This window comes from Podarcis raffonei, chromosome 1, assembly GCF_027172205.1.
Source record: "Podarcis raffonei isolate rPodRaf1 chromosome 1, rPodRaf1.pri, whole genome shotgun sequence".
NCBI classification, from domain to species: Eukaryota; Metazoa; Chordata; class Lepidosauria; order Squamata; family Lacertidae; genus Podarcis; species Podarcis raffonei.
This window is the reverse complement of record NC_070602.1, coordinates 109,070,732-109,091,624: the sequence shown is the minus strand read 5'-3', so window position 1 is coordinate 109,091,624 and position 20,893 is coordinate 109,070,732. Positions and strand designations below refer to the sequence as shown.

At 42.9% G+C, this 20,893-nt stretch overlaps 1 protein-coding gene, 1 long non-coding RNA gene and 1 other non-coding gene across 7 annotated transcripts in view; 2 read left to right on the top strand and 1 right to left on the bottom strand.

Annotated features, from left to right (window-relative positions):
* Nucleotides 1–17,340, top strand: part of TTC21B (tetratricopeptide repeat domain 21B) — a 33,957-nt gene extending 16,617 nt beyond the window's left edge. For 3 of the 5 annotated variants that reach the window (XM_053408643.1, XM_053408606.1, XM_053408624.1), the window contains exons 13-29: nt 1–158; nt 1,926–2,150; nt 2,701–2,939; nt 3,952–4,024; nt 5,394–5,504; nt 7,363–7,501; nt 7,598–7,704; nt 8,487–8,675; nt 8,801–8,911; nt 10,163–10,244; nt 10,545–10,695; nt 11,386–11,547; nt 11,925–12,120; nt 14,495–14,719; nt 14,989–15,109; nt 15,509–15,576; nt 15,885–17,340. In XM_053408643.1, the coding sequence (XP_053264618.1) occupies nt 1–158; nt 1,926–2,150; nt 2,701–2,939; nt 3,952–4,024; nt 5,394–5,504; nt 7,363–7,501; nt 7,598–7,704; nt 8,487–8,675; nt 8,801–8,911; nt 10,163–10,244; nt 10,545–10,695; nt 11,386–11,547; nt 11,925–12,120; nt 14,495–14,719; nt 14,989–15,109; nt 15,509–15,576; nt 15,885–15,962 (2,435 nt within the window). In that variant the 3' untranslated portion in view covers nt 15,963–17,340. The remainder of the gene's footprint in view (nt 159–1,925; nt 2,151–2,700; nt 2,940–3,951; nt 4,025–5,393; nt 5,505–7,362; nt 7,502–7,597; nt 7,705–8,486; nt 8,676–8,800; nt 8,912–10,162; nt 10,245–10,544; nt 10,696–11,385; nt 11,548–11,924; nt 12,121–14,494; nt 14,720–14,988; nt 15,110–15,508; nt 15,577–15,884) is intronic. The other 2 variants (XM_053408616.1, XM_053408633.1) reach the window with 2 other exon arrangements.
* LOC128423513 (uncharacterized) overlaps nt 2,134–20,893 on the bottom strand; it is a 23,562-nt gene continuing 4,802 nt past the window's right edge. Inside the window, exon 3 of the long non-coding RNA XR_008332780.1 lies at nt 2,134–2,222. This is a non-coding gene — a long non-coding RNA (uncharacterized LOC128423513). The remainder of the gene's footprint in view (nt 2,223–20,893) is intronic.
* On the top strand, nt 6,564–6,672 carry LOC128403228 (U6 spliceosomal RNA). Its single transcript, XR_008327898.1, has one exon. It is a non-coding gene; the product is annotated as a U6 spliceosomal RNA (small nuclear RNA).

The window sequence follows — 20,893 nt, the reverse complement described above, 5'->3', positions numbered from 1 at the left end:
GTAACACTGAAGCATCCCAGAGCATCTTGCAGCACTGCATAGAACAGAATCCATCACACGCAGATGCCCATCTCCTTATGGCTCAAGTGCATTTGTTGCAAAACAACTTCAAACTCTGTTCTCAGTCTCTGGAACTCTGCCTAAGCTATAACTTTGAGGTACACTTGATTGGAAAATCTAGCTCAGCATACTGAAGCTCTTTATTTTACTTCCATGCTTGATTGGCATTTTAATTTGCTGCCAGTATTATTATTACTTTTTTTTGCCCATGGATAAATTGTCAGGACATCAATAACCGTCACATAACAAGGAAACATATGCATTTCGCTATTTAACAAAGAGCTCTTAGTTGAAATCGGCAGTATCAGAAGTCAGTGCAGGGTTTCAGGCTTAGGAGTTGACTCCGCTTCGTGGTTTTTTTTCTGCCTGCAGTACGACAGAAACCCTACTGTGGTTGCAGCCCCAAAGCCCTGGCAGTATAAATTTGCTAGGCTTTTCCCTTTTATCTTCATATTCTTGCAAGCCACATGAATTAGCTTTAGACCCTTTTTGGAAATGTTGGGTTTAAGTGAAACAGGAAACTACTGCTAACTGGCTTACTAGTTTGTCTGCCCATTTTGTGCAAAGGGAGAAGCAGAGGGAGTACCTAGGCGCATTCATCTTAAGACGAGATGTTACCATGTGAATGCAGTCAGAGGCCATCGATGCTCTGGCTGGCGATAGGGCAAAAGTTAATAGGAAAAATAAATAAATGATTTATAAAAAGTAAAGGACTCCTGGATAGTTAAGTCCAGTCAAAGGGGACTATGGGGTTGTGGCGCTCATCTCGCTTTCAGGCCGAGGGAGCCGGTGTTTGTCCACAGACAGCTTTCCGGGTCACATGGCCAGCATGACTAAACCGCTTCTGGCACAATGGAACACCGTGATGGAAACCAGAGTGCATGGCAACACCGTTTACCTTCCTGCCGCAGCGGTAGCTATTTATTCGTATTGGCGTGCTTTCGAACTGCTACGTTGGCAGGAGCTGCGACAGAGCAACGGGAGCTCATCACCATCTCTGGTGCAATGTAATAAGTAGTTCCTGGTTGTGATCTCAGTGCACAAATAAATAGCAATCTTGCTGAAAGCTAAGCAGGTTTTCATCGGATCAGTGTCTCTAGGATCTCCCCATATCCTCAGCTCCCTGAAGGAAAGGTGGGATATAAGTAAAAGAAGGGAAAAAACAGGATTTTGAGATATTTTGAATGTTATGGGCCACTCTTGAGCAAATGGAGGTAGGATCAACCTGAGTAGGACGTAGTTGCTTTAAAAGCAGGAGAGAGCCACTCCTGTTGTCCTGTACTAAAGCTTAGTAATTCTAGATTACTTTTGTAAATCGCTCAAAACAATGTACCGTATTTTTCGCCCTATAGGACGCACCATCCCATAAGGTGCACCTAGTTTTTTGGGGGGGAAATAAAGGGAAAAATTTTCATTCCCCCCCCCCCGGCACGGGGCTGGGGCGGGGGAAGCCCGAGCTTCCCCCGACCCCAGCCTCCAGAACAGGCAACTCTCCACAAGCCGCGGGAGCCCAGTGCAGGGCTCCCGCGTCATGCGGAGAACTGCGCGAAGTCTGGGCGCGCTGAGCTCAGCACGCACAGGCTTGCGGAGATCTGCGCGAAGCCTGGAGAGCGAGAGGGGTCGGTGCGCACCGACCCCTCTCGCTCTCCAGGCTTCAGCGAAAGCCTGCATTCACCCCATAGGACGCACACACATTTCCCCTTCATTTTTGGAGGGGGAAAAGTGCGTCCTATGGGGCGAAAAATACGGTACATAATTATCCCACTAATATAAGTATGATTTAACATACTAGATGGTTAGGTTTTTTTCTTTTCTTCTTGGAAGACTGTATGGGACATAGATGCTGATTATGTACTCTTCATTAGGTCAGAGAGCATCCTGTGTACCACTTAATAAAAGCTCGAGCCCAAATAAAGATGGGGGAAATAGCAGAAGCTGTTAAAACTCTGCAGATGGCAATGAACTTGCCTGGAATGAGAGCCGCCGCACCTTCCTCAAAGTCAAAAACAAAGAGGATTGAAATTGACGGGAGTGATCGTGTGTCCGTCTATCTGGAACTAGTAGATGCTCATCGGTTGAATGGCGAACAGGTATGACGAGATTCTGTTTCATATGTAAAACTGGTACATATCCTTTGGATGTGTTCTGCAAATTTTGGATACCTGTTAGCAGAAGTACAGTTTTTAGAGAGTACTTGCGATCATCCTTCTAGCAGTGACAGATGATGGGTTGCATCCATTTGTGGAAGGAGAGGGGGAAATGTTTTTTCAGATTTCCTCCGTACCTCTGTACATGCTGCTTACCACGCCTATTCTGGAGGGTTCCCCATCTCTTTGGAGCTTGCTCACTGCCACTGCCCTTTCCTGCAAGGGAAGTACTTTTTTAGGGTACCGACTTAATTCACACAAGGCAATGGTGAGGTCCAGTAAGTCTAGTGGTGCTCTGTGTAAACCATTGTGTGCCACTGGGGTGCGAGGGGAGAACGCTGCCACAATGGCCGCCTTCCCAGCGCACAGGGGTTCCTGGGCAAATGCCTTGATGTGGAATGGTCTCTGTGAAAGTACAAAGTTTGAAAGCCACAGTTTTTGCAGGGGCAATTTAGGCACAGATTTAACAAGAGCGATGGTCTCTCTTTTGAAGCACGAAGCCATTAAAGTCCTCCAAGATGCTATCAACGAATTTTCTGGCACCCCAGAAGAACTGAGAGTTATGCTTGCTAATGCAGACCTAGCCCTTGCGCAAGGCGATGTGGAAGCGGCTTTGACGATGCTCAGGAATATAACCCCAGAGCAGACTTACTTTGTTCAAGTCAAAGAGAAAATGGCAGAGATCTATCTGGAGCACAGGAAGGATAGGAAGCTATATGCAAGCTGTTACAGGTAAGAGCTTAGCTTGCCAAAATAATAATAATACTATGTACCAGGTTCGTTTGGTGCCTGTTTCTTCCTGCAGAAATAAACCACTTCACTGAAAAGTACTTTGCATAGATGTACATTGATGTACAAAAAAGCCATTCATTTTGAAATATTCTTTAAAACAAAAATACACATCGGGAAACCAGCTCTGAGTCACTGCAGCATTGATCAGAAACATACACCTGTATGCCTGCAGTTTTGCTCTCTCTACAGCAGAGGTGGGCAGCCTGTGTCCTTCTCTATGTGTGTTTGGGCAACAACTCCCATCATCCGTGGCACTGGGGCTGATGGGAGTTGGAGCTGAAAAGCATCCCAAGGGCCACAGGTTCCCCACCCTTGCTCTACAGTTGAAGCTGTCACAGGGCATCTGTGTTTCAGCCTGTAACCCCCCCGCAACAAGGATGTGTCCATTTGCTTTTGGAATGGTATGGTTTTGCTTCTTTGGAAAAGGTTGTCAATAAAATATTGTGCTTTTTAGTACCTAGGGAAGGTATTCAGAGCCCACAGATATCTGCTTCTTCCAACCAAAGTGTGTCCCCTTCTACCCCTTGTCTCAGTTTTTTTAAAGTCTTACAGTAAGTATGCTTACAGATGTTATGATTATCCCAGTTGTTCTCTTGGAGTCCTTTGTTTGAATGAAGATGCTTTTCTGAATCATTCTTTAGTTAGCTACGTGTTCCATGACACAACTGTTACAGCACTGGTATCAACAAGAAAGCACGTCAGATAGCAGATTTCGGTGACTTCCTTAAAACTAAGATTTCCAGGATAACAGTTCATCTTAATTTGCTTTCTCTGGAACATCTCCTCTGTCCTTGTTAAATTGAAATGTCTGAAGACAAAGCAAACATTTGCCACCAGTTTATTAAACAAAAAAGAGGGGGGAAACACCTGGCCATTGAAAGTTGGCTTATTGCACTAGTAGCAAACAGATTCAACTATTGACATGATTTATTTTCTTTCTTCTTATTTTCAGAGACCTGGTGGAGAAACTTCCAAGTTCTCACACCTTTCTTCTCCTTGGTGATGCATATATGAATATCCAGGAGGTATAAGCATTTGTAGCTTTAGGGGTTATGGTTAGAAGGTTTCAGTTCGAGAAGGAGCACCTCTGTTGTGAAAAGAAGTACTGGCTTACACAAGCCCTGACCCCAGCCTTGTAGACATTTTGTTGTTGTCGTTGGCATCCATTTGTCATGAGAGACAATGGAGTGCCCCATCTGGAGGTGAAGTCAAACTGCTGTGTTAGCAGCACTGAAGTGATTTCCCCACGGCGCAAGCCTGGGCAGTGTGTATGGAGGTCCTGGGCTGCCCAGACGGCAAGACCCCCCTCTCAGCCTCGCTGTTGTGGTCCAAAGAAAAGCGGAACAATAGTTTGGCACCAGCTTGCCAGAAAGAGGCATACAAGGCACCATCCAACGGTCTTAGGGACTCCATTTTGGATTTCTGTAGGGTTTACTCCTTAGCCTTTCTTCTCCTGAAGATGTCCTGCAAGGCAGTGGGTACGGATTTTTCCTCTGGGTTTACTCCCAAAGCCTTTCTTACCTACAAGGCTGTGGTGGTTTAGGATCAAAGTTTTCCTTCTCCTCAATGGGCTACCTTTCCAAGTTGACGAGCCCCATCTGCCCCTCACTTCCCTATAGAGTAGGCATAGGCAAATTCGGCCCTCCAGATGTTTTGGGACTATAGCTCCCATCATCCCTGACCACTGGTCCTGATAGCTAGGGATGATGGGAGTTGTAGGCCAAAAACATCTGGAGGGCTGAGTTTCCCTATGCCTGCTGTAGTGCATGTGTAGAAACTGCCTTCTTGACCATTGGACCCATACTTGGTCTCATCTGTTCAATCTGTTGGAGCCTGTCTTTGTATGCAGGGGAAGCCCCTAACTCACTGAGGGTTTGAAACCCATTGGCTACTCTCACCTGGTTTAGCTGGCCAGCTGAAGCCGCTTCCTGGAGTGTGGTTGCTGTTGCATGCTGACATTGGTAGACATATGTAACCAGGAATTGCATGCAGTTGACAAAACCAAGCAAGTTACTAGAGGGAAGCCCCTCTCCTCAGTGTCCAACACAGAAATGCAGTTTTTTGTCTGTTACTTCCTCCTTACAGGATAGTAACTTTCATGGGTTTATTTACAAGGCTGCCTGCCCCTCAAGAGGGAAAATGGAAAGAGAATGTACCAAATGGGATCACCATGAGGCTCTTCAGAGTTTTGTTTCCCCACTTGGCTCTGTGCCCTTGCCTTATCCCAAGACTCCCCACTGGAATCTTGTCTTCTGATTAATATTATTTGGTTTGGTTTTGTTGCATCTCTATTGATATACTAGATATAAATATAGATATATATAGATAAATAGGCCTTGCAATCATTCATGCTTGGGCTTCTTATGACCTTACTGTTATTTTTCTTTACCCTAGCCTGAAGAAGCCATCGTGATATATGAACAGGCTTTGAAGTTGAATCTAAAGGATGGAGCATTGGCTCGCAAAATTGGGAATGCCTTGGTCAAGACTCATAAGTATACAAAGGTATGTGATGACCAGCTTGCAAGCATCCCGATACAATCATTTCTGTAACATTTCCAGAAATACTTAACCTGCCCTCCAGAAGAGCCCAGGATTGTGGATGTCGATGTGCACACACAAAAAGAAATAGCAGCATGAAGAATCTTAAAATACTCTGCTCTGAAGTTTCTAGCTCTCTGTCTTTCCTCCATCCAGCTCTTCCTGCCCCCAGTTTTTAGTGGCAGCCGCTGACCAGTACAGACGTGAAAAGAGGCCAGCTAGCCAGAAGAGGGTGGTTTTTGTGGGTCAAAGCCAAATGCAGGTTTAAAAAACAATAATTTTTAGGTTAACATTGTTTGTATGAAAACAAACAACAGTAACAAACAACTTGAGGGGGTTAAAGGAAGGAGGGAGAGAGGAAGGAGAAGACTCCTCTCTGATGTACTGGAAATCTGTCTAAAAAATAAAATAAAAAAATATCCATATGGATTACACGACGCCCAAATGACCCCATAAGTGTCCAAGTGTTACTGCATGCCTGTGGTATTTGGCTTGTTCATGAATGGAGAGAGCTGTCAATGCATGATGGAGGGGAATGCCTTATCTTTCCAGTGTTGCCACTCCCATTCCCAGTTTCATTTTCCATGCAGAATTTAAACTGTTGGCCTGTGAAGGGCACAGTGGGCTTTGGGGATGGTCACAGGATCAGAGAGACAAGTGCTTCATATAATCAAAATTAGCCATCACCCAAAGGCTATTAAAGTTGCTAAGAAACAGACTCCTCACAGCTTAAAAGATCCTCGCGGTGAGAGAAATTGGGATTGAGGGATGCCATTGTCAGGCACATATGTGCAAGGAGTGAGAGGTAAATGCCTTTCCCTTCCTGTACAGCTGAGGTCTGGGGCTGACAGTGCAGCAAACTATTAACCCTTAGATTAAGAATGTTCATTGACCTCATTCAAAGCACATCATATCTTGTTGCAGGTTCCTTCTGCAATATTTTATTTTCAGGTTTGTGTATGATTTTTTAAACGTGTCTAATCCATATAAAGTATTATTGAGCTGTGACCAGAACAAAATACGGTGCTCGCTTCGGCAGCACATATACTAAAATTGGAACGATACAGAGAAGATTAGCATGGCCCCTAAATGTACGCTACAACAGCAGCAAGAGTTCTTCTAGCAAAGTATTGGAAGACACAAGAACTACCCACGCTGGAAGAGTGGCAGACGAAGGTGATTGACTATATGGGACTGGCTGAGATGACGGGCAGAATCCGTGACCAAGGGAAAGAGACGGTGGAAGAAGATTGGAAGAAATTTAAACTTTATCTTAAGAACTGTTGTAAAATTACTGAGTGTTAAAATGTCATGGGTAAGGTAAAGCAGATTTGCAGCGATAAATGATTGGGTAAGAGAAAAAGGTTAAAGAAAGTGAATTATAAGCAATTGAGATCAGGGGTTGCTGAAAAAGTCTAAAATAGGGATGCAGAAAAGGGAGGCATGGGGAAGTCGTTGAAATTGGGTTTAAGGAAAAAAAGGTTATGAAATTATACATGTTTATATGTTTGTTTGTTTTTGTATTGTCAGTTGTAATGTGTTATAATTTATGTTGGAAAATCAATAAAAAAATTTTATAAAAAAAACAACAAAATACGGACGTATCAAAAAGAAATTTGCCTCTAGTTTTATATTTAGCTATTAATCTGTGCAAAGTATTGATTTACTAGCTAAGATAGTCTGAGGGCAGCTAAGATATTCAAATGGCAAATGTAATTTTCCATTTGAGTGTCAGGGAATTTTCTCCTTTCTGACACCTGCAGCCCTTTCAGAAATGTCAGAAACAGGATCTTTCAGATTGTTTGTTCGTTTATTATTTTAGGCAATCAATTATTATGAAGCGGCTCTGAAAACTGGGCAGCAGAATTTCCTTTCTTACGACCTGGCAGAGCTATTGCTGAAATTGAACCAGTATGAAAAAGCAGTAAAAGTCCTTCAACAGGTTTTGGATCATGAGTCTGGTACGTACATCTTATTTGCTTCATATTTTTTTTAAGAAATAAAGAGATCACTATTTGTCAAGACTTTGTATCAAATATATCTCTGTGTTTCTGCAGTAAATGATTTGTCCTCTCTGATGGAAGATACGCGTTACCATGTTCTTCTGGCAAAGGTGTACAGCAAAATGGACAGGACGGACGATGCTGTTGTTTCCTTACAACAGGTAAAGAAATATTAAATATTGGCGTGTTAGGCCTTTGGTGGCAGAAGAGAGATACTTGGTTACCTGGTAGCAATAGAGGAGATCACGCTTAAGATGGTGCAGGTCTGATATTATTATTACTTCTTTATTGCATTTGTATCCTACCTTTTTTCCAAGATGATGCACATGGTCCCTCTTCATTTAAATGTTACAAACAACCCTGTGAAGTAGATTAGATGTAGATGCAGTGGCTGGCCCAAGGTCACCCAATGAGTAGTACCAGCAGAACAAAAAACATTTTAATGGTGATAATGAATTATTCCCCTATTGCATGTGTTGGGTGACTTCAACTTTTCCATCAATATTTTACATTAGTGACGTTAAAACAACTCCTGCCATCCCTTACAAAAGTCACTTCCACCTGTTCAATTTGTTAAGGTATGTCAGGCAACAAAGGACCAGCTGTTTGCTGCCACCAGTCAAGCACAAGAGTTAACTTGGCCTCTGAGCTCAGTTGGTGGAGCATGAGACTCCTGATCTCAGGGTTGTGGGTTCGAGCCGCATGTTGGGCAAAAGATTCCTGCATTGCAAGGGGGTTGGACTAGATGACATTTGTGGTCCCTTCCAACTCTAGAATTCTACGACTCTTATGTTGCACATATCAAGACAAGGACACATTCAATACTGATTTAGAGAACTGGTCCTTTTTAAAATGCACAACTTGCTCCAAATCCACACCCCCCAAAAAAACTTCATCCAATATTATTATTTCCTATTGGAAGCCTCTTTTGCTTTTCCACCAGGCTCAGGAACTGCAGGCCAGAGTATTGAAGCGGATTCAGATAGAGCAGCTGGACGCGGTTCCTGTTCAGAAGCAACTAGCAGCTGAAATTTGTGCAGAGATAGCAAAGCATTCAGCGGCCCAGCGGAACTATGAGAAAGCAATTAAATTCTACAAAGAAGCTCTTGTTCATTGTGAAACGGACAACAAGGTCAGTGAGCACCAAGAGGAACTGTTTTCCCTCTGGCCTTGCTTAAGAGGTGTGGTATTTGGGATGCATGTTGTAAATAGAATGAAAAACTAGCGAAGAGCTTCTATTTATATTTTAATCCTCAGGTGATGCTGGAACTAGCCCGTTTGTACCTTGCACACGATGATGTGGATGCATGCCAGCGCCAGTGTGCTCTGTTGCTGAAGAGTGATCCAGATAATGCGCCAGCTGCCATGGTCAGTTATACACATGCTCTCTGTAGGATGACTATTTAATGACATTATTTTAGGTTTTAAGAAAAACATTAAAGGGACACCTCTGTAATGTCTTCTGAATGCATGAGCAGCTTTTCTCTATTGAAATATGTACTAAGAGCAACGTACCGATGGTAAGAACTACAGTGGAACCTCGGTTTTCGAACGTAATCCACTCCGGAAGACCGTTCGACTTCCAAAACGTTCGAAAACTGAAAACCGTTCGAAAACCAAAGCAGTTACTTCCGGGTTTTTGGCGTTCAAAAGCCAAAACATTCAACTTCTGAGACATTCAAAAACCGAGTTTCCAGTGTAATGTCAAAAGAGAATCTAACAAAATTATTTTTAAAAAAACTTTTAACATTTAGTACAAAAAACACCATCAATGTGCTAAACTCAAATGCTGACAGCTGACAGGCATTAACAAGCAAAAGCTTTTTGATACAAATGGTTTTTCCCAAGCCAACTAAAGTTTTATATAGAAAGATTCCATGGTTAGTCTCCCTTGGCCAGGTGTTTGACAGCATAGGAGCCACCACAGAAATGGCCCTGCTCCTTGCCCTCATTGACTGTCAGTAAACAGAGGGGTACAGACTAAAGGTGCACCCACTAATCTCTGAAAATGGAGAGAAACCTATGAGAGAAAGAGGTATGCAGAAGCAAGGGCTATCAAACAACAATTGTGGAGCCTTAATGTGGTTCATAGCAACTCTGCCGTTCTCTACATAAATGACATTTTCATGGAACTACCTGCCAGGATCCTGAGTTCTCTTCTGGTCAGCCACTGCTAGTTCAGATCCTATTAGCATATACCATGAATTGTTACACTCACTTATTACATGGAATCATGTTTGCCATCTTAATGCCCATTCACCCAACTTGGGGAGTTCCTTTTTGTGCAATCCCTTTTTGTATTTGCTACCCTGAACCATTTGGCATCATCAGCAAACCTGGCTACCCCACAGCTCACCCCGACTCCAGATCACTTACGAACAAAATAAAATAAAACACTGCTCCCAACGCAGATCCCAAGGAACCATTGAAGCTGGTCAATTTTTGTTCTTTAACAGCTGTGAGTGTGGCCCCTGGGCATTTGGTGTGTGAAGAAGAGTTTAGGCTCTAGCCCATTTGAGTTTTGCACTCCGGTATAAGCTGATTTTGCAGGATAAAATTGCTGCGGAGAAGGTTTTGTGTTGCTTCCTGTTCCTTAGCATCTCTGCTTTGTGCTTGTAGATGATGGCTGACCTCATGTTCAGGAAACAGGACTACGAACAAGCGGTGTTTCATTTCCAGCAGCTTTTGGAACGCAGCCCAGGTGAGCATCAGATCTTTTCATGGCTCCCTTTTAACAAATCTTTATACTAAAGCTACACGTTGATGGCAGAGCAATGCAAGCTCCCTTTGCACCAGGCTAGAAGAGTGGGTGGATTCCGTCAGCTGCCTGCAGAGTGTGACACCAGCATCTCTCTGGTGGGACAGAGGGGCCCTTCTTCTGACTACCAAACATTATAGTTCTGGTTTTACTTAACACTCTTAGATTTTTATGCTTCTTTCTTGTGTTTAATTTTCCCAATCTGCTTGCTTTCTGTAATGCCCGGAATGCTTACATTAACAGATAATTATGCAACGCTATCACGTTTAATTGACCTGTTAAGAAGAGCTGGAAAGCTAGAAGAAGTTCCAAGATTTATTGCCATGGCTGAGAAACATTCCCCCAGGACAAAACTGGACCCAGGTTTTCACTATTGCAAAGGATTGTATCTTTGGTAGGTGTGGCTAGAAAATCACTAGTATAGTGTCAGTGAGAAAGGGTTGGTTTCCTTTGCTTTCATGACACGCCAGCCAAGCAAATTCAAATAGTGTTGATATCTGGTTCTTTCAGTTCACTTGTTTTCTTTGTCCTTCCTACCTTTACAACAGTGATGGGAGAATTTCCACTCTGCAGGATTAATGATAGTTTGGCCCAAACAAAGCCCCATCTACCTATCTGCTGACATCTTATGATGTCACACGCAGGACAGGTAAACTTGTGGGGTCAAACTGAAATGGAAGATTCAAGAGTGCACTTAGAGGGTGATCCCAGTTCTCCTTTTTCTGCTGCTGGTCCTATTCAGGGTCTTTCGAATTTGCCGCCTTTTCTCTACGGCCCTATAAATGTGCCAAATTCAAAAAACAAATTACAGCTGGAAGATTCTTCCTTTTGAAATTGAGTCACTTGGTGTCATGGGATGACAAGTGGTTGACAGGTGGCGGCTCTTGGGGCACGGGAGTTTTGGATCCTGCCCACCAGCCAGATCCACTTCTCTACTCCTGCTTTGCAACTCCTTGGCTCTCTGCTCCCACTTTTCTTTCTCCTTGGACTCTTCCTTTCCAAATACAGCTGCCTGCCAGCATCATTTTCCCCGTTTCCTTGTGTTTCAATTCATGCAAGCTGTTAAGTGTGATTTCCTGTTTAGGTACACTGGCGAACCAAATGATGCGCTTCGACATTTTAACAAAGCGAGGAAAGACAATGACTGGGGACAAAACGCTGTTTATAATATGATTGAAATCTGCTTGAACCCTGACAATGAAACAGTGGGAGGTGAAGTGTTTGAACATCTGGACGGTGACGCAAAGTGAGTGGCGATGAGATTTTTAGAACTCCTAGTATTTTAGTGCAGTGTTTTGTTTTGGTGTATCTTGACTGGCACATGGAAGAGTCTCTACAAATTCTTTTTGGGTGCCAGCAGTGAGTGACGGGTTGAATTCAAGCGGGGAAATGATGGGAACCAGATTTTAATTTTTTTACTGATTTCTATAAAAATGCATCATGGATAAAAGTCGATGACAGATATATAATTAAAGGCACCTAAAGGCTAAACTTGCGTGATATTGTCAGCCGACTTTCTAGGGCTCATTCTAGCTATTTTCAAAATCCCGATTGAGTAATGGAAAGCAGAGTTTCTGATACACAAGAACTGATGCTGTTTCTTTTATGCATGTATGTATGAAGTAGCTCAACAGAGAAGCAAGAGTCTGTGCAGCTGGCTGTGAGAACAGCAGAGAAGCTCTTAAAAGAACTGAAGCCCCAGACAGCTCAAGGCCATGTGCAGCTCCGCATCATGGAAAACTACTGCCTTGTGGCAACCAAACAAAAATCAAATGTTGAGCGAGCGCTAAACGCCTTTACAGAAATTGTGGTTGATGAGGTAGGTTGTTTAGTGTCTGTTCAGTTGAACACAGGTGTATTATACACATGTAGGAACCTCATACCTACAAATAAATGTATTCCATGCAGTGCCCATTGCTTTAATAATAGATTATATTTGTCATGCGTGTGTCATACGTGTGTAGGAAAACCTTAAACATGTTGCAGAGTTCAGCAGAATTCCAAAAAATAGACCAGAGGCAATAGTACTTCATTCCGCAGAGCTTTACTTCTGCTGAAGGCAAATGTAATAATAATAATAATAATAATAATAATAATAATAATAATAATAATAATAATTTATTATTTATACCCCGCCCATCTGGCTGGGCCTCCCCAGCCACTCTGGGCGGCTTCCATAAAAACCAAAAATACAGTAAAATATCACACGTTAAAAACTTCCCTGAACAGGGCTGCCTTAAGATGTCTTCTGAATGTCAGGTAGTTGTTTATCTCTTTGACATCTGCTGGAAGGGCGTTCCACAGGGCGGGCGCCACTACCGAGAAGGCCCTCTGCCTGGTTCCCTGTAGCTTTGCTTCTCGCAATGAGGGAACCGCCAGAAGGCCCTCGGCGCTGGACCTCAGCGTCCGGGCAGAATGATGGGGGTGGAGACGCTCCTTCAGGTATACTGGACCGAGGCCGTTTAGGGCTTTAAAGGTCAGCACCAACACTTTGAATTGTGCTCGGAAACGTACTGGGAGCCAATGTAGGTCTTTCAAGACCGGTGTTATATGGTCTCGGCGGCCGCCCCCAGTCACCAGTCTAGCTGCTGCATTCTGGATTAGTTGTAGTTTCCGAGTCACCTTCAAAGGTAGCCCCACGTAGAGCGCATTGCAGTAGTCCAAGCGGGAGATAACCAGAGCATGCACCACTCTGGCGAGACAGTCCGCAGGCAGATAGGGTCTCAGCCTACGTACCAGATGGAGCTGGTAAACAGCTGCCCTGGACACAGATTTGACCTGTGCCTCCATGGACAGCTGTGAGTCCAAAATGACTCCCAGGGTGCGCACCTGGTCCTTCAGGGGCACAGTTACCCCATTCAGGACCAGGGAATCCTCCACACCTGCCCGCCTCCTGTCCCCCAAAAACAGTACTTCTGTCTTGTCAGGATTCAACCTCAATCTGTTAGCCGCCATCCATCCTCCAACCGCCTCCAGACACACACACAGGACCTTCACCGCCCTCACTGGTTCTGATTTAAAAGAGAGGTAGAGCTGGGTATCATCCGCATACTGATGAACACCCAGCCCAAACCTCCTGATGATCTCTCCCAGCGGCTGCATGTAAATGTTGAAAAGCATGGGGGAGAGGACAGAACCCTCCACAAGTGAGAGCCCAGGGGTCTGAACACTCATCCCCCACCACCACTTTCTGAACACGGCCCAGGAGGAAGGAGCGGAACCACTGTATGACAGTGCCCCCAGCTCCCAGCCCCTCAAGACGGTCCAGAAGGATGTTATGGTCGATGGTATCAAACGCCGCTGAGAGATCCCCCAGAACTAGGAAACAGCTCTCACCTTTGTCCCTAGCCTGCCGGAGATCATCAACCAGTGCGACCAAGGCAGTTTCAGTCCCATGATGAGGCCTGAATCCCGACTGGAAGGGATCCAAATGTAGTGTAATGGTTATCAAATCCAATACAATCAGGACTTGCATACAGAGTTGCAGCACTTACAAAGCTAACTCATAATAAGACTAAACCTTAACACTATACAGAAACAGAAACACCACACCAGAAGGGAGAGAGATAGAAAGAGAAAAGTAAAACTCAGGGTTCTTCTGACCTATATTTACAGTCAGCATGACCTTAATTAAAAGAGATAAGAGAACTATTTCAAAGCAGCTTCCCAGAAGATATAACCCAAACAATCATTAACCCTTCTGCCTCTGCTTCTCTCACACAGAGAAGCCACTAGTAGCGTCCTGCATTAATCCAAATAGAAAAGAATCTTTACACACGAGATCAATACTTTCTGCACTAAGAAATGCAAACTGACAATATTAAATATCATTTTTCAGTGTAGTTGTACTAGGAAAAAGATTATTCTTTTCAGAGGTGTTCGTAACAGAATAATAAACATTAGTAAGGAATGCTGGGAATCTCCCCCCCCCCGCTCCAGTTTGTAAGTTTCTTACTGCCACTGTTTTTCTTTCATGCAAGAAGTCCGCTTGTGTGAAGTTTTATTGAATTAATCACATTGTGGCTTTAGAAACGCGTTTTTGGAGTTGTGATTATTATTTTTTTTCAACCAGCCCAAGTGCTAACATAAAATAACCAGCCGCTGTCAGGGCAAAGCACTGTCCTTTTGAGAATGCTGACATTTATACTGGGTTCTCTGTTTTCTGAGTTGCATCATGTTGGTGTTTCTTGCAGAAAGATCACATCCCAGCACTTTTGGGAATGGCCACGGCTTACATGATCTTAAAACAAACCCAGCGAGCCAGGAACCAGTTGAAGCGCATTTCAAAGATGAACTGGAATCCCGTTGATGCAGAAGAGTTTGAAAAAAGTTGGCTTCTCCTCGCTGACATTTTCATTCAGTCTTCAAAATACGATATGGCTAGTGACCTGTTAAAACGGTGCCTTCGTCATAACAGGGTAACGGACAGGCCAGAAGTAATGCTGTATCTGTTCTGTTCATGTTTTTCTACCCCTGGAGTCTTTTAATTAATGCAACTAATCTTATGGAAAGCAGGCAAAATGAGGCCGGCATTCCTTATACTGGCTGACAGTGGTGAGGGCAGTGATTTATGACCTTCTGTGCGGTGCCATTGAGGGCCAACAGCTTACAATTCAGTGGGGCCAACAGGCTCTGCAATTTTAAGTCCTGCTGACGGAGATTTCTCTTTTTTAAAAATTCTTTTTAGTCTTGTTGCAAAGCTTATGAATATATGGGATACATAATGGAGAAAGAACAAGCATATAAGGATGCAGCTGCGAACTATGAGATGGCCTGGAAATATGGAAACCAAACAAATCCAACAATTGGTAGGTTCACCTTTAGCAACTTCTTTTCATTTTCACTTCACTTTTAATTCGTATAATGCCTTTCTATACTACTATACACAACGTGGCTGACAAGTTGGAGAAACAACAAAATAGACAGCAAAGATCACACATGTAATTGAAATTGAAAACCAAGGTGATTCTTTGCAGCCAAGACTGGGGAGATCCACTCCAGCTCTCTGGCCAAACACTCTGTGGTTAGTAGGTTTTAAAATTTATTATTAATTATTATTACATATTTATTAAATGCCTATGCCATTCTTCCTGCCAAAGGAACCTTGTTCAAACAAAGGGGCTTGCAGCTCCCCTTGTAAAATCCTAGGATTACATGAAAAGAGAATGATACTTTTGCATTAACCTCTGACTTACCATTTTTTACAGGTTTCAAGTTGGCATTTAATTACCTGAAAGCCAAGAGATACATTGATGCAATCAATGTTTGTCATAAGGTAAACTGTTTTTTTTTTACAAACATGTTTCTTTGCTTGTGTGTTCTATGAAAAGGGGAAAACACTGAGGTTTAGTGTAGTCCTCATTAATGACAGTATTGACGTCTGCTGCAGTGAAATAGCTTTAGATATATAACAGTAGAATAGTCAGCTACTTGTTTTAGTTTACAGTGAGACATAACTTTGTGTGTCTGCGTGTTGTGAACTGCCCTGAGGCTTGCAGGTATAGGGAGATATACAAATTTAATAAATAACAATAATAAAGTAATAACTTTACTGCTTACTATGAATATATTTTCTTTCAACAGGTTTTAGAACAGCATCCAAACTACCCCAAGATCAGAAAGGAAATACTTGATAAGGCACGCGTAGCATTAAGAACTTGAACAATATTGTATGTATTTATCTTAAATGGGGGGGCAAACACAGAAAGGTCTGTAAAACTATCTGTGTAGCTACATGCTCAGTTAGTTCCCATTGAAAAAAGTGGAGAGTACTTTTAGATTATCTGTCTTCTGGAAGAGGCAGTTTTAGCACATAGAGTGTTCAGCAAATTTAAAAGATAATCAGTGTCTGTTACTACCCACCTGTAGGTATTGGCTACAGTCCAAATAAATCACTTTGGTGTAAGGGAACAACAGCCACAGCTGGAACGTCCTTTGAAGGTTGCTCTGTGACAGAGAGAGTTCCCAGCTGCACCCTCCTTCGCTGGCCTTCGAACATCACCCTCGTAAAGGTGATTTATTTGGAGTACGGCCATGCTTTTGAAATGGTGTATAATCGGGGTCCTCAAAGGCAGCGGGGGGAAAGACCGCGAGAATGCTTTATTTGTGTCTCACACTTCTGTTTTCTTTTTGCAAAACGTTTTCCCAGCTGGAATCCTAGATCAAGTAGACCAAAAATCCCTTCCCCTACCCCAGTTTATTTTACCAATGACTAATTTATTTTGCTATTGTATACTACAGAAATCATTACATAATTGCGCAAGGTGCCAGTAGTTCCCTAAGGATTTATTTACTGATTACATACGCAACTTGCCATTCTTTTGAGATGTTCAGTCTCAACCATTTGGCAAGGTGGGTTAAGCTGAAACGATGTCTCATCCCCATAGGCTATCCTACTGAACGGGAGGAATTTGAATTTCATTCTACCACATTTATTTATTAGCTAACGATATTTGCATGCTACTCTGCAATTATTATTATTTTATAATTCATTAAAATGATTTTAAAATACAATATAAAAGAATTAAAAATACAATTACAACAAAGCACCTCTTGGCAGATAGAGAAAGCAGTAAAATCAGGGACAGACCAATTTAAAAACTTTAGCAAACCAGGGTTCTCACAGTTTGAAACACTTTGATTGAAGATCTAGTTGTCCTCCATGCTTAAAGCTCCAAAGTAGTATTATTACTAGAACTTCTAGTAGAAACGACAACGTATTTTACTTCATTTGTATAATTCATTATTTGGATTATTGTGTAAAACTGTCTTTCAAGTGATTATTGTTTATGTAGCCTCAAAGAATTCCCATGGCTTTTTCTGAGAGGCTTGTTTCAGTGCCTGCAATATAGCATGTAGGCCATAATTCAAGTGGACAGAGATATGCCTCACCTTTTGTAAACACTATATTTACATATGCTTTTATCATATGATTTGCATTGTTTTATGAATTTTGGTATTTTTCATGTAAACTGTACTGAATTACTAATTCGAAAAGAATGTATCAATGTCTTACATAAAATAAATATATTTCTTCAAATCTGTCTTTATGTACCATATCCCATAATTTGGGAGCAATAGTTAAATAAAGGTGGGCCAGGGAAGGTGGGGAGAGGCGTTACTGGTTTGTTTTTGTTCTGCATTACACTGGAAATGACAGAATGTGTTACACAACAACCATTAAAACACAGTTTAAACTAACAGGGTTTTTTCACAAGAGGGTATGGGCCGTATTATGAATTTCTGCCACTACCATCCACCTTAAACTTGATTTCCACTTCAAGACTGATGTTAAGATTTCATTGTTATAGTTCTTGCAGTTGATTGAAGGTTCCTCCTCCCCGCCCCCCTGGTATGCTGTGGTATCCACATCCTCTGATTCAGATATGAAACTACCACCACAGTCTTTACTGAGTTCCGATTGCTGCTACTTTTTCACTTTGTTCTTACCGGAGCTAAACATAGAAATGGCTTTTAAGTGAAAAGCAAATTGACTTGTTGCATTACATAGAGTTGCCCATATTTATCTTTGGAGATTATATTTGGATCTGTTTGTTTAAAACTCCATTTTCAGCTACCAAAGCTATTAATTTGAAGGCTGCCTTTTGTTTGAAACATTATAGCTCTGTTCTCTGTTTCTCTGTGTTAGGGTTGTTTTCATTTATCCAATTGCCTGTTTTGGAACCTCTTTCCTCCTGCTGTAGCTCACCCGGGCCTTCCATTTCACAGAGGCTACCAGTTCCCAAGCCTTCTAAGGAAAGAAGGCAGTAAAATAGGCATAGGCAAACTCGGCACTCCAGATGTTTTGGGACTACAATTCCCATCATCCCTGACCACTGGTCCTGTTAGCTAGGGATGATGGGAGTTGTAGTCCCAAAACATCTGGAGAGCCGAGTTTGCCTATGCTTGAAGTAAAACAACCTGTTCTGAGGGTGTTATCAGCTGGCCCCCAGACAGAAGCCTGCCTGAGACAAGGCAATGGCACACCTTCCTTATTGCCCATACAGAGACCTAATGGAGTGGCAGTTGAATCTTACTTCAACACTGGTGATGGGATATCTTCCATTTCTACACCTGAGGGCATCAGGCTAGTTTGGGGAGAGAGGTGGGTGCAGGATAAGCGGCAGGTATGTCTTTTCAACAGAAGGGAATGGCCCCAGGGCTTGAGGGGAACAGCCAAGGGATTACGGCTGCTGCCTCCCAGCTTTTGCTTGAGGGGTTTGTAACCCACAGGCCAGCAGCTATGTCAGGAGTATCAGGAAGCTAGCATACTTCAGGGTCACATCTAGATGCATTACAGTCAATTCCAATATAGCTGGGTCAGCAGGCTAATTCTCAGGAGCTGCCATGGCCATTTTTTGAACAACATGTTTTCACCTAAGTTGGTCACCGATGTAGAAGACCATCATCAACGCATAAGGGTTGATTGCATGCCTTGGATTGCCAGTTTGCCTAAAATTTGTTTGGTAGATTCTGTGTTCTGATACATTCTCATCCAATAAGTTTTCCTATTCTTTTCCTCTGCATTCTGCACGCCACCCCACCATGGGCGTAGCCAGGCATTATTTTAAGGGGGGGAGGCTTTATGGGGGGGCAGAACTGAGTTATTTGCGACGCAGTTGGTCAGTTGAGTATTTTTATTTGTTTACTTGATGGGGGGGCAGCTGCCCCCTTGGCTACGTCCATGCACCCCACCCTAATTGTTTGGGTTCACGTGAGCCATCTGCCCTCCTGAATTCAGGATAACAGAGTGACATTTTTCCATGGGTGACCCTACTTTTTTCTCACCATTAAGTGGGAAGACTCCATTTGAGCTTTTAACAATATTTTTAGCAGCATTTTATAACTTAAGCCTCCTTTCTAATACATGGCCTTTGAATTGAAAGGACGAGAGAGAGAGAGAGAGAGAGAGAGAGAGAGGGGTCAGTTCAGTTATGTTAATGAAAAAGGAGCCCAGTGTTCAGTATGGTGTTGCCTAGCAACTCATATTCTCTGCCTTTGAAGGAGGAGGAAGGGAGTGTGTCTGCATTTTCTACTGCTCTCTTACACTGGAGATTTAAGCTTCCTATAGCAGCATATACAGTATATATAGCTATGGATACCTATACATACAACTATAGCATGCTCTTTATATAAGCTCTTTGTTATCATACAGTATGCTTGAAATATTTTGTGTCCTATAGTTTCAAGGAACAGGTTCTCAGTCAAATTGTGTCTTTATGATCGTAGTTGCAAGAGAAACCAAAACGATCAAGTCTATACCTTTCAAATCTAAACACAAGCAGCCCCTACACTAGGTAGCTGAAAAATAAAACCCTTAAGCACTGCATTTAACATTTCAAAATAGTGGGATAGATAGTGGGATGCACATTTTCTAAAATGAAACCACAAATAATATTTTTCCCAAAAATCTTTTATGCAGCAGTTTGAGATGCAATCTAGCAGTGGAAGTTTTGTCACTGACTTCAATGACAGATGTGTGGCAATAAAAATCATTATAGTAGGGTAGCCACAGGTACGGAAGGGGGCAGGGCTCCTGCACCTTTGATAGTTGTGTAGAAGAGATTTTAGCAGTGTTGCTTGTTATGCCTGCTACAATTCTCTCTTCTATTCAGCTCTAAAGGTGCATGATCCTTGTCCTCTTGCACCTGAGCTATGGCTCTGTGGTAAAGCATTTGATTGGCCTGCAAAGGATCCCAGGTTCAAGAAAGTCTCTGGTCTGAATCCCTGGAGAACCACTGCCAGTCACTGCACTGAGTTAGATGGACCAATGGTTTGACACTGCATAAGGTAACTTCCTGTGTTCCGACTCTCTTATGTTAGCACGATACAGTACAGTTCTGGGATTAAATATCAGTGTATGATAAAACAAAAACCATCAATTTACACACTTGCCTATGAAATAGCACTACATTGCTTTGGCAAATTTATAATTATTTAGTTTTTCCATTTGTCTTGAAGATGCTGGAAAGTATTGCTTGTACAGAAGAAATGGAGATGGAAGAAATAGGATGAAAGTAACAAGAAAAGGGGCTTTGCAGTTCTATGCATATTTACATGAATTCAGTGATACTTCAGAACAAACATACACAGTATCATGCACCACAGATCAACAAGAAGAGCAAAAAGCTGCTGTAGAGTATTGTTTAGGTAAAGGTGAAGGTAAAGGTAAAGGACCCCTGGACGGTTAAGTCCAGTCAAAGGCAACGATGGGGTTGCGGCGCTCATCTCGCTTTCAGGCCACACAGCTTTCTGGGTCATGCAGCCAGCATGACTAAACCGCTTCTGGTGCAGCGGAACACTGTGACGGAAACCAGAGCAGCGCACGGAAATGCCGTTTACCTTCCCGCCGCAGCGGTACCTATTGTATCTACTTGCATTGGCGTCCTTTCGAAATGCTAGGTTGGCAGGAGCTGGAGCAGAGCAACGGGAGCTCACCCCGTTGCAGGGATTTGAACTGCTGACCTTCTGATTGTTGAATTCAAGCCAAAAGCCAGAGGAATTGGCCACCCTCCAGGTGCCCGGCTTGAATCCTTGTTGACCTCCCTGTCAGCGACTCCCAGCAAGACCAGGGGAGGTCTTCAATCGGCGAT